Source organism: Xenopus laevis, chromosome 4S, assembly GCF_017654675.1.
Source record: "Xenopus laevis strain J_2021 chromosome 4S, Xenopus_laevis_v10.1, whole genome shotgun sequence".
NCBI lineage: Eukaryota > Metazoa > Chordata > Amphibia > Anura > Pipidae > Xenopus > Xenopus laevis.
Window position 1 is genome coordinate 56,790,279 of NC_054378.1, and position 12,561 is coordinate 56,802,839.

Consider the following 12,561-nt stretch of genomic DNA (forward strand, 5'->3'; position numbering starts at 1 on the left):
CTGCTTCTGCTTTGTTTCTGACTGGACTGCAGATATAGCCTGAAATAAGTCTCTGTGAAGATTTTTTATTTTGTCTTATCTCTGTTAATAACTTCTCTGATTTGCAAGAATTCTTAAGAATCACTAAACCCCCCCTTTAGGCAAAAGTCCCCACTGCCCCCTCCTCTGGCCCCCTCCCTGCCTCCCCCCTGCACAGTGTTACCCCTGAATTGTGTCCCCTCTTGAAATACTGACCGCACATGCAGATTCAGCGCAGCGGAACTCACGGGCGCCATCTTCCTAAACACAAGTTGTTCTACCAAAGAATGGTTAAAGGAGAATAAAGTGAATGTTCTGGAATGGCCAAGTCAAAGTCCTGACCTTAATCCAACTGAAATGTTGTGGAAAGACCAAAAGTGAGCGGTTCATGTGACATCTTAAAGCTGAAGTTGGGCTAGAATTTCTCTGAGTTGATGTGCAGGACTGATCAACAGTTACGGCTTAGTTTAGTTGCAGTTATTGCTGCAAAAGAGGTCACATCATATACTGAGCGAAAGTTAGTGAATACTGATTCACTTACTTTTGCCACACACATATATGTTATTTGATCATTTCAATAAAATTTAAATACATGATCAAATATAATAATTTTTGTTTCATTTGTTTAACTAGGTTATCTTCAACTGCTTGTAAGACTTGTTTGAAAATCAGATGAGGTTTTAGGTCACTTTCATATAAAAATATCGAACATTTTAAAGGTTTCATAAACTTTCAAACACCACTGTATGTGCTTTTAATAGTAACAAGGTTTTATATTTACATGGGTATGCTCTAAGTTCAGGCCAAATGCATATTTGCCAGTATAGAAGCACCTGAACCTGAGCATGCAGTTTTCTATTATTAGCAGGGCTAATCTTTAAGATTCAGATTGTACTCTTTAAGATGTATATTTGCCCTTTACTAATATAGGATGGGGGAAGAAACAGCATGGGATAAGCCAAAAACATTTGTAATGGGAGGTTTTGTACACTAAAATTCCAATGTTTCAGAAACACAAGAGATTTATGTTAATTTGTGGATAGCACACAACTTCTACCATCTGTAGGTTTTCATCATTATCTTCCCTTACTAAATCAATGTGACAATGAATGTCGGTAATTAAAATGGATTTAGCCTGCACACGTCTGCCCTCCTCCTTTTTTTTCTCAATTATTTAAGTGAATGAGATTAGCTAATGTGATTACAGCACATTCTTTTGTCTGAAAATGTCACCCTTGCATAGAGATGTGTGGCAGGAACAGCTGAACTGACACCCAAAATGTTACATATGATTAATCAAAACTGCTAGCATGTTGCAGTAAATTGAGTTAGATTGCTGGGTCTTTGGGAGGCCGCCGTTTGGTAAGATGAATTTAATTTGTGCTCTAAACTACAAAAACAAGTTGCTATGATGTTCATTAAGGAAACTGTTGCTGAAGTCAAACCATTTAGGCACTTTAACTGGGGAGTGAGCAAAAATATTTTTTTTTGTCACCCTTAAATTGTATAGTTCAAACATATTACACAGCACAGCATTTCACATATGTAGAATATGAAGTGGGCCAGGTTGTAAACTGATTGTAGTCCAATAAAAGCATTTTAATGTTCAATTAAACTTTCATGGTTACTTCAATCAAACTTATTTTATATATTTTGTAAAACTACATTTATACAGGTATTGGACCTGTTATCCAGAATGTTCGGGACTTGGGGCTTTCCGGATAAGTGATATTTCTGTAATTTACATTTTTATACTTTGAGTTTACTAGAAAATCATGTAAACATTAAATAAACCTGATAGGGATGCACGAATCCAGGATTCGGTTCGGGCCAGGATTTTGGCCTTTTTCAGCAGGATTCAGCTGAGACCTTGTGCTTGGCCGAACCAAATCAGAATCCTAATTTCCATATGTAAATTAGTAGCGGGTAGGAAAATCACGTGACTTTTTGTCACAAAAGAATAATTTTTTCACTTTTTCCTTTCCTGACCCTAATTTGCATATGCTAATTAGGATTTGGTTTGGTATTCAGCCAAATCTTTCACCAAGGATTCGGCCGAATCCCAAATAGTTGATTCGGTGCATCCCTAAAACCTGATAGGATGGTTCTGCTTCCAATAAGGATTAATATATATCTTGGTTTGGATCATGTACAAAGTACTGTTTTATTATTACAGAGAAAAAGGAAATCATTTTATAAACTTGAATTAGTTGGATAAAATGGAGTCTATGGAAGACACTCTTTCTATAATTTGCAGCTTTCCGAATAACTGGTTTCCGGATGACGGATCCCATAACTGTACTACCATTGCAATTGTCATTATCTCTTTAGGTTCATGGCACACAGGGCTTTAGTGTTAGTGCCTGGCTCCTTTTGCTCCTGGCAGAGAGTATGCCCCATTTGCCACATTGATTAACTTTTAGTTTCTGCTTAAATGCTAATTATAGCAGACAGAATTAGCATTTTTATTTACTTCATGTAGACTGCATGCAATTTCCAAAACTAGGACTTTAAATTATTACCTAATATTCACAATAGCTCACCTTTACAAAATGAATGGGTTTTTAGCTAGTGTACCTACCACCTTTTATGAGGGAGTTGAGTCGGTGCAGATTGTAATGTTTATCTGGACAGTTGCATCATCTTATCTCTGAACTCAAACAAAAATTAGAACTGTCATCCCCTACCCAACTGTCCAATCCCAGTGAGAGGCCACCCCTGAGGGTGCGTAAAGACAATGTGGAAGTGACATCTTCCTGAGAGAGGAAGTGGGCATAGTTGTTGCAGATGAATAAATCACTGTGACTGGATCTATCAGCTTCACCTCCCAAATAACCACCCAGAGAGACTGAGGTAGGGGTTGCAAATTGTTGTCGCTGTTTTGGTTTCTTCATTACATATAGAACCAAAGATGTTGAGATGCACTATTCTTTTCAATAAAGCATTTGAGGGTAACCTGCTGATGAGTCTGCTAAAGATATCATCACACAGGTTATAAAGTATAAAAGGACTTAGTCAAAAAAATATTTCTGACCTGCTCATCATTATTAAATGTCTGTGACTTACTTTATACAGTTGCCACTGGGAAGCATTGGTGTGTAAAAAATGAAGGTGTTGTAAACCATCGTTAAAAAAAACATGCTGAAAAACATTTAGAGCATGTGATAAACCTATTTCTTGTGGTTTACCATGAGGGGAAAAATGGGTCTCATTTACCAACGCTGAGCAAATTTGGCGATTTGCAGCTACCCATAGCACCCAACCAGCAGTTAGTTTTGTTCTGTCTACTGCAGGTAGAATAATGAAAGCCATTTACGGACTATTTGCTTTGGTTACTTCACCACCAGCATTTTTCACTAGCACTGACTAGTGCATTCAGATTAAATAATGATAGGCTGCATAGGACTTGTACGACATTTTAATGACTTCTGCTATGGTCAGATTTGTATATGGGGTCCTGTGTAATTGGTACAATTACAGAGGACCCCAAGAATACTTGTGATCTGAAGTGATCTTTTTATAATTTGGATCTCCATACCATAAAAGGGTGGCTCACCATTAAGTTATGTTATAGTATAGCTAATTCTAAGCAACTTTTCAGTTGACCTTCATTCTTTCTTTGTATTTGTTTTTTAATTATTTTCCTCCTTCATGAGACTTTTTCCAGTTTTCAAATGGGAGTGACTAACACCATCTAAAATGCACTATAAGGCTACAAATGTATTGTTAAAGCTGCTTTTTACTACTCATCTTTCTGTTCAGGCCCTCTCCTACTCATAGTCCAATCTATTATTCCAATCAATCATAGTTGTTATGGTAATTTGGACCCTAGCAACCAGATTGGTGACTTTGCAAACTGGAGAGCTACTGAGTAAAAAGCGAAATAACTCAAAAACCACGAATAAAATCAATTGCAAACTGTCTCAGAAAATCACCCTCTTTATCATATATATAATATAGAGAGTCTCTATATATATTTTTATGGTGTAGTTTTTATTTCTAAACTACACTGTTTACACTGCAAATAATTCACTCTACCATGTAAAATTTCATTCCTAACAAGTGTATTTGTTTTTAGTTGTAATATTGGTGTGTAGGCTGCGATCTCAGGTCATTTTGCCTGTTCATGTGCTTTCAGAAAGAGCCAGCACTTAAGAATAGAACTGCTTTCTGGCAGGATGTTGTTTCTCCTATTCAATGTAACTGGAATCTCAGTGGCACATGGATTGCTGTTTTTATATCTACCAGGGAGCTGTTATCGGGTTACCTGCCTATTGATCTGATGATGGGCTGCGGGGGGAAGTGATATCACTCCAACTTGCAGTGCAGCAGTAAAGAGACTGAAGTTTAGCAGAGCACAAGTCACATGACTGGGGGTACATGGGAAACTGACAATATGTCTAACCCCATGTCAGATTTTATAATTTTAGATAAAAAAAAGTTTGTTCTTTTGAAAAATGTATTTCAGTGCAGAAGTCTGCTGGAACAGCACTATTAGATGATTCATTTAAAAAATTACATGTTTTCCCATGACAGTGTCCTTTTAATTTGACGTGAACAACCTTTGTCTACTTGAAACAGTGCCGGATTTCAATGAGGCGCGCCCCTAGGCCGCGCGGTCCGACCAGGCGGCCGCGCGGTCCTAGCGCCCACCTCCCCTTCCCAGCGCGCCGGCAAAAAAACGCCGGTGCAGCTGCTGTAAATAAATGGGGACGCACGCGTCCCCATAATGCGGCTGGGCGAGATGCCGCCCCTATTTTTTCGCCGCCCTAGGCCCGGGCCTATGCAGCCTTGCCGCAAATCCGGGCCTGACTTGAAAAACAAATTAAAAATTAAACAAACCCAATATTATTAAGATTTTTTTTTGCCTCCAATAAGGATTAACTATATCTTAGTTAGGATTGAGCAAAAGGTTTTATTTTTAAAGCAAAAAAAATAAATATTTTTAATGTTTAAATTCAAATTGAATAGGTAATTTGGTAGGCTTTTTATGTAATTAAACCAAATGGTCAATTGGCAGCCAATATATAGACTCTTCATGCGTGATTTATACCCCATATATTCACATCTATACTAGTTTAGACTGGTACCTGGTAATATTAGCAAATGTAGTCCTTTCAGTCAGAGGTGATCAACTGACACAAACGATTAACTGCAAAAACATGTAAAGTTTTCTATTTTATGTAGGGATGCACCGAATCCACTATTTTGGATTCTGCCGAATCCTTCGCGAAAGGTTCGGCCGAATACCTAACTGAACCCGAACCCTAATTTGCATATGCAAATTAGGGGTGGGAAGGGGAAAATATTTTTTACTTCCTTGTTTTTGTGACAAAAATTCATGAGATTTCCCTCCCCACCCCTAATTTACATATGCAAATTAGGGTTCGGTTCGGTCGGGCAGAAGGATTTGGCCGAATCCGAATCCTGCTGAAAAAGGCTGAATCCCGAATCGAATCCTGGATTCGGTGCATCCCTAATTTTATGTCTCTCCCATTGCAGGACTCCCAGTCTTTAGATGGATGCATCCAGAAGACGCTGTCCTCCCTTTACCCACCCTTTGAATACACTGCGGCCACTGTACTCTGCCAAGTCTTCGATGTAGTGGAGAAAACTTACCGTGGGGACGGGCTAAGCTATCTCATTGATTTCCTGATTCCTGCAAAGCGTGTTCTCCACAGCCTGCAACAGGAAGCTTGTGTAAGTGATTTAGGTACAGGGTAAAGGACAGTACGTTTTGTTCCTATATGTGTATAGGTAAAGCACTGGCATTGGTGCTTTTCCAACAGCACCTTTTCCAGAACAAATTAAACCCCTACCAAATTAAAACTGGTATTAGTGCTGACCAGTCAAGAAACTAAGGAAATTGTACACTTTTAATAGACAATATTCAGAAAGGCTTACAAAGACGTTTCTACTACACTACTTCAGGAATCTTTAGTGACATTGCATATACCATTTTCAGTTTACTGCAGGGAGAACTAAGAACTATCAACATTGGGACTGACATCAATGCAGTGTGAATTGTAGTCAATGATAAGCAACAGAATTTCCTGACACCTATATATCTATCAAGCGGATATAGTTGCTTTGTTATTTTCTGCTGGGATTTAAAAACTGTTAAAAACATACTTGATTCCACAGATTGAAAGGAAACCATGACTTCTGCCTGTACTGCAGAGACCAGTCTCTTCATCCCCTTCTTCACCTTATTCCATTGTCATCAAGTGATGAATTGATTTAATGAAAAATGTCCCTTTAGTTTTACAAAAATTAGGAAAAATGGTGATTTGAAAGAAAATATCATGCGGTTTTGCTGATTGAATTTATATAAACACAGTTCAAGAAATTGAACTAAAAATATAAAGTGTGAGTAAGTAACTTAGGAAAAGTTCCAATTTTTTTCCTTTATGTTCCTGCACACCGCTTAAACATTTGCTGCCATTTGATCGGCACAGAATGGTTTTGAACTATGCATACCTGTGCCAAATAGTCACACTCTTTTCTGTCTTTATGAAATTTTGCTTAAGCATTTTTGATGAAGAAATAAAATGCAGGTGAATTTGGTAGGGCTAGTAAGTTGGTAAACCACATATGTAGCTTAGCTTCATTCAAAATTTACATTTTAAGACCATCATTGCAAGCTCTGAGTGTCAAACTTTCAATTCATCTGTCCAGTCACATTGTCTAATTTTTTGCAGTTGCAGTATTATGGTTTGCTATTCAGGCATGCTGGGTGGCCTCTGTGTATCCATGAGAAGATTGTTCTGCAACTAGCATCCATAGATTGGAGACTTCTTCAGCCTGGTGACTTTTACTTCCAGGTTGTGCCTTACTTGAGAAAGACTCCAAGAATTGTGCTAAAATGCCTGGCACAGGATTATCATAACATTGAGGAGCTGGTCCTCCCAGAAGTATCCTATACATCAATTTTCAACTTGGAATGGTTAGAATTCATCAACTCAGGACGAATGGGGATTTCTCTGGAGAATTGTCTCCTGATGTCTGATGACCAGATCTTTAGAGTTCCCTGGGAAAGGGTGGTCCATCCAGAATTTATAGACAAAGCACAGCCACATAACAAAAAAGCGGGTGACAGAAACACAATTGAACTGTATCTGGAATGTAACAAAGGGATGCCTCAGCCATCATTGGTGGATTTGACAGTTCAGCATTTTGAAACTGTTAATGTGGATTCTGTTTCAGGTGAAACCTCTTATTTGGATACTGAGTTACAAGTAAAAACAATGATGGCATCCAGTGAACTTGAAGGGGAGTATGTAGAACTGTCAGATATTTCAGTGCCTCGTTTAGGGCCCCAATTGGGGTCCCTAACACAGTCTATTGCCTTAAATTACAAAAGCCAACAAAAAGCAGTTTCTCAACAGACCCAAGATAAACAAAACCATGTTTTGGTTTTGGACAGTAGAACTTGTAAAATGAATGTAGTTTCCTTAGATACAATGCCAACACTTTGTTCTCTGCAACCTTCCAAAAAAGTGACTTTTTCACATAAACAGGCAACTCAACAGAATGTAGATATACAGAACAAAATCATGGATTTGACCATTGGAGAATCTATGTCACAAAAGCACTTGAACCAAGAATCTTTATTTTCTACTGGTTCTACAAAACATAGTATTTCAGAAACATTTATTACTCAAAACAGTTGTCTGGAGTATGAGGACATTTCAGAGATTACTCTTTTAGAAAAGGTCAAAGATACTGGAGACATTGATAAGTGCACACAAAACTGTGAACAACCAAGTTCACAGGGAAGTAATTTTAGGACATCATTATTGTTCCAACAAGAAAGCAGAAGCCACTTTATAAATGGCGCTGAGGATGTCAGAGTGGTGATAGATGCATTACAACAACCTGCTGCAGAGCATTCCAGACCACAAGAGACTGTGTTGGTTGAATATTTACACTCTTCAAGTAAAGCATTTCCTCAAGATGTTATTCGTTATACTATAACTGATGAATGTGACCAAAGTGTGCCTTCATTGGATACAACAACATGTCTGTTTGAGAAACAAAAATCTGAAGAAAACACAGCAAATCCAGAAGAAAGTGCAGAAAACAGAAATGCAGGTAGCCATGTTAAGTTTGCCTTTGTTGCAGCTGAATCATGTGCCCCTGGTGTTGCTGTGTTGCAGCAAGGGAGTAGTAATCGAGATCTTTGCACTGGGTGTGGAGAGCAGGTTGATGATGTTAATAAAGAACTGGTCAGCAGAGCTTTACAGAACATGCAATTGCAGAATGTTCAGTCTTTAGAACAGAGAGAGCAGGAACATAAAAGTGACTCCCATAACAGTGAACAAGTGGATCCACATCACTCCATGTGTACATTGTCTGGGTCAGAAAAATTGCCCCTGACATTAGAAACTCTTCATGAAGTTGTAGAAGATGAGCAGGACCTCACGGACTGTAACGTATCATTCACAAGAGCGATGCCACCTTCTGAGGATATTTCTAAAACAGGTAACATTTAGTAACCTCTAGTTTAGAACTGATTAAAATCATGTCTTGTCGTAATTGTAGTTTGATAGCAGATGGAATAGGCAGTATAATTACAGACATTTTGCTTTTTACTTTAACAACTTCTTACAGTCTTCGTTATGCCATTTGTAGGAGATGTGTTATCAAAACAGTTTCCTTTGCTGTGTTGTGGGAAGAAATTTAGTGTGGTTCCTTCTCTCTGTGCTTTAGATACTGAATCTGTAGGACCTACATGGGACCAGTATTTCCTCACAAAGCAAATAGCATAAATGTATTACTTTCTCCAGGTGTTTTAATCCTCCTACAGGGTAAACAGACTTCGCCGGATTTTGAGTCATGATGCAGAGACTCATGGTAAGAAGTATAGATTTAAAGATGGACTTTGACAATGCACTTACAAAAATATTGTCACACGAAAAGGAAGCATAAAGATTTAAAAAGACACATAGCTAATATAATGAAAAATACTCAAATAGTTTAGAGAAACAATTCTCAAGTTTCACAGTTAATAGAGGACCAGATTAGAAAATTGAACCAAATTTCCTGTAACCCAAAGAGTAAAAAGATTGTAAAAATATGTGCAGTCGAATAATGCAGCACATAATAAGGTAATAATTATGGTTGCTCTGTTAAACGGGGCATGACCAGTTTTTTGGACTGGCACAGAACAAATTTGCCCCAAACCTCTAAGGCTAAGGCCACACTGGGGCTGAAATGAGCTAGTTGAAATATACTGGCAGTTTTCAACCCTACTGCGGGCAGTAGCCTCCTCTCTTTTTCGTGTCAAAGGTAATTCAAAAGGTAAATTTCGTGTCAAAGGTAATGTGGAAAAGAAAGGAGGCTACTGCCCACGGTAGGACTGAAATCTGCCAGCAAATTTCAGCTAGATTCGGTATACTTAGTGACAGTAACTTAAATTTTGCAGATGTTTTTTCTACTACTACCGTATATACTCGCGTATAAGCCGAGTTTTTCAGCACCCAAAATGTGCTGAAAAACTCGACCTCGGCTTATACGCGGGTCATACGCCAATCCCTCACCGGATCCCTGTCATATAGACAGCCCTGCTGAGAATAAGGATTGCACTTCCCCAAGCAAACAGCGTATAAGAAATTCAAATCCCGTAATATCGGATCCCTCACCTCCCTCTCCCATAGCGCATCAGGACTCTGTGACTGACGATCGCCGCCCGGAGCAGGTCCAGGAGCTCCGGGCGGCGCGTCCTTCCCTGCCGGCGTCCTTCCAAAATGGCGGCGCCCATGGCCGCCACGTGGGTAGAGGCGCCGGCGCCGCTACCCACGTGGCGGCCATGGGCGCCGCCATTTTGGGAGCGACGCCGGCAGGGAAGGACGCGCCGCCCGGAGCTCCTGGACCTGCTCCGGGCGGCGATCGTCAGTCACAGAGTCCTGATGCGCTATGGGAGAGGGAGGTGAGGGATCCGATATTACGGGATTTGAATTTCTTATACGCTGTTTGCTTGGGGAAGTGCAATCCTTATTCTCAGCAGGGCTGTCTATATGACTAGAGGAGCGTTCCTGTACAAAGTACAGATTGATTTTCAATCAGCCCCTAGGCTTATACACGAGTCAATACATTTTTCCAGTTTTCTTAGGTAAATTAGGTACCTCGGCTTATACACGGGTCGGCTTATACACGAGTATATACGGTACTTTTAGAAGACCTCCAATGTGAGGATAGTGATGTATGTGTCAGGACAGGGGTTGTTACAGGATCTGAAACTCCCAAATTTCGTGTTAAACGGATGGTTCACCTTTACATTAACTTTTAGTATGTTGTAGAGAGGCAATTTGCAATTGGTTTTTATTGTTTATTATTTGCAGTTTTTGAGTTCTTTAGCTTTTTATACCAGTTTGCAATATTAGCAGTCTGGTTGCTAGGGTCCAAACTTAAATCATGTATTGATTTAATTAAAAGACTGGAAAATGAATAGTAGAGGGCCTGAATATAAAAGATGATTTAAAGAGTAGCAATAACAATACATTTGTAGCATTACAAAGAATGTGTTTTTAGATTATATTAACTGTGTTTTTAGATGGGGTCAGTGACCCCCATTTGAAAACAGGAAAGAGTTAGACGAAGAAGGCAAATAATTAAAAACTATACAAAAATAAATAATGAAGAACAATTGAGAAGTTGGCCATTGGCCATTCTATAACATACTAAAAGTTAACTTAAAGGTGAACCACCCCTTTTATTAATCTCTCCGTTTTACAGTCTGATGAGAAACTTGACTTGATTGTGGGCACAGTGCTACGAAATATGTTGGCGCTATATAAATACATGTTGATAATAACAATTTGTCCCAAGGAAAGTGTGACCTTGAGAAACTTGCTCTCCCCAAGTATGGTTCAAAGTAAAAAAAATCCTACTTGGTTATCCTCTAAGGGAATTTCAAATGGGGAGAAAAACGATGTGTTATCAGTCCCGTATGAGTGTAGGCAAAACTTTTGTTCAGTGGTAAATCAGATTGGACAATGTCAATTGTAATACAAAAAATGTTGTTTATTTGAAATGTGGAGCTCAATCTATAGGTTAGACTTCACATAATAATTGAAAGAGAATCTGGGAACATTTATAAGACGTTAATATACGTAAATGCACCAATTTTTAAAAACATTTACACTCATGTTCTTTAGCAGATCTAGACTATTTTGACATCCACGGCATTGAGAGAGTTAGCCTTGGCAGCAGAGGGAGTGATCTTTCCAGAATTCTTTCAAAACATGCGGTTTTCTGGATTTTAATTTGAATACCAGGATACTCCTGGGTATGAACTCAAGACTTTGATGTTTCCTGCTATTATTGGCTAGATAATTTTGCTTATAACTCCCCAGTAAAAAGTGCATTCTGTTTCTCTTTGTGCATTCTACATTACAAATGTCGTGTGATCTTTGCTATTTGTTTTTATTTCGTTCTTTGTGTGTATATATAGGACTTTTTGTATTTATGGGGGGAAATTTACTAAAGGGCGAAGTTGCTAACGCTAGTGAAAATTCGCCAGCGTGACGTAATTTTGCCACTTCGCTGATTTACTAACGGGTGCTGGTGTAAATTCGCTTGGCGAAGTGGACCTACTCTAGCACTATTTCGCACCCTTACGCCAGGCGAAGATGCACTCTGGCAAAGGGACGTAACTACGGTAATTCACTAAGTTGCGGATTTTCGCGAACCTTACCTCTTGCACCAGACTTTACTTTGCGACCTCAGACCAGACGAAGTGCAATAGAGTAGATAGGACTTGCTTAAAAAAAAGTTGAAATAAAGTCCCAAAAAACGCTGGCGTCTTTTTCTTTTTTAAGGGTGATAGGCTGAAAAAGATCGTAAATTTTTTTTTTTTACAAACTGCCCCTCTATTAACGGTAAAACTTGAGAATGGTTTCTCTAAACTATTTAATTATTTTCATTATATTAGCTATGTGTTTTTTTAAATCTGTGTGCTTCCTTTTCATGTGCCAATATTTTTGGAAGTTCATGGTCAAAGTTTGTATTGTAAATCTATACTTCTTACACATATAAAGTGCCCTGTATTACTTATATAGATGACCAAGCCACCAGTTTAGATTTTTTTTTTTTACATAAAATCTTTTTGTTTTTTTATAACTAGCTTTAGGAAAACTCAGTGACCAGGAAGAAAGGACAGGACAAGATCCACAGGAGAACTGTTGGCAACATCTATGCCATACACCTGCATTGTCCAGGAGAAGTAATGGTCAGCCCATGACTATAATGGCTCAGGATGTGAATTTGGAAGTTCTGTTAAGTGAAATGGTTTATCTGCCTGGTGAGTTGATGTCACTTGGTTGACATCTTGACATCCAAGTCTAAGAACATTCCTTTCCAGTAGCCAATATATTTACCTGAACTCTGTTACTATATTTGTTGGACTATGTATGCCATACTGATATTCAGTTATATGCCTCTTTATTAGTTACTTTAGCAGTCTGCTGCCATTAATCTGCTGGTATGTCAGTGGTGACATACAAGTGGCCTGAGCTGAGCATTACATTTGTTTTTTTAAAA

The 12,561-nt window shown here is 38.7% G+C and overlaps 1 protein-coding gene across 3 annotated transcripts in view; it reads left to right on the plus strand.

Moving 5' to 3' along the window:
• plekhg4.S (pleckstrin homology and RhoGEF domain containing G4 S homeolog) overlaps positions 1-12,561 on the plus strand; it is a 79,771-nt gene that overhangs the window by 25,079 nt on the left and 42,131 nt on the right. For 2 of the 3 annotated variants that reach the window (XM_041561269.1, XM_041561270.1), the window contains exons 2-4: positions 5,521-5,718; positions 6,720-8,502; positions 12,140-12,322. In XM_041561269.1, the coding sequence (XP_041417203.1) occupies positions 5,521-5,718; positions 6,720-8,502; positions 12,140-12,322 (2,164 nt within the window). The remainder of the gene's footprint in view (positions 1-5,520; positions 5,719-6,719; positions 8,503-12,139; positions 12,323-12,561) is intronic. The other variant, XM_018260654.2, reaches the window with a different exon arrangement.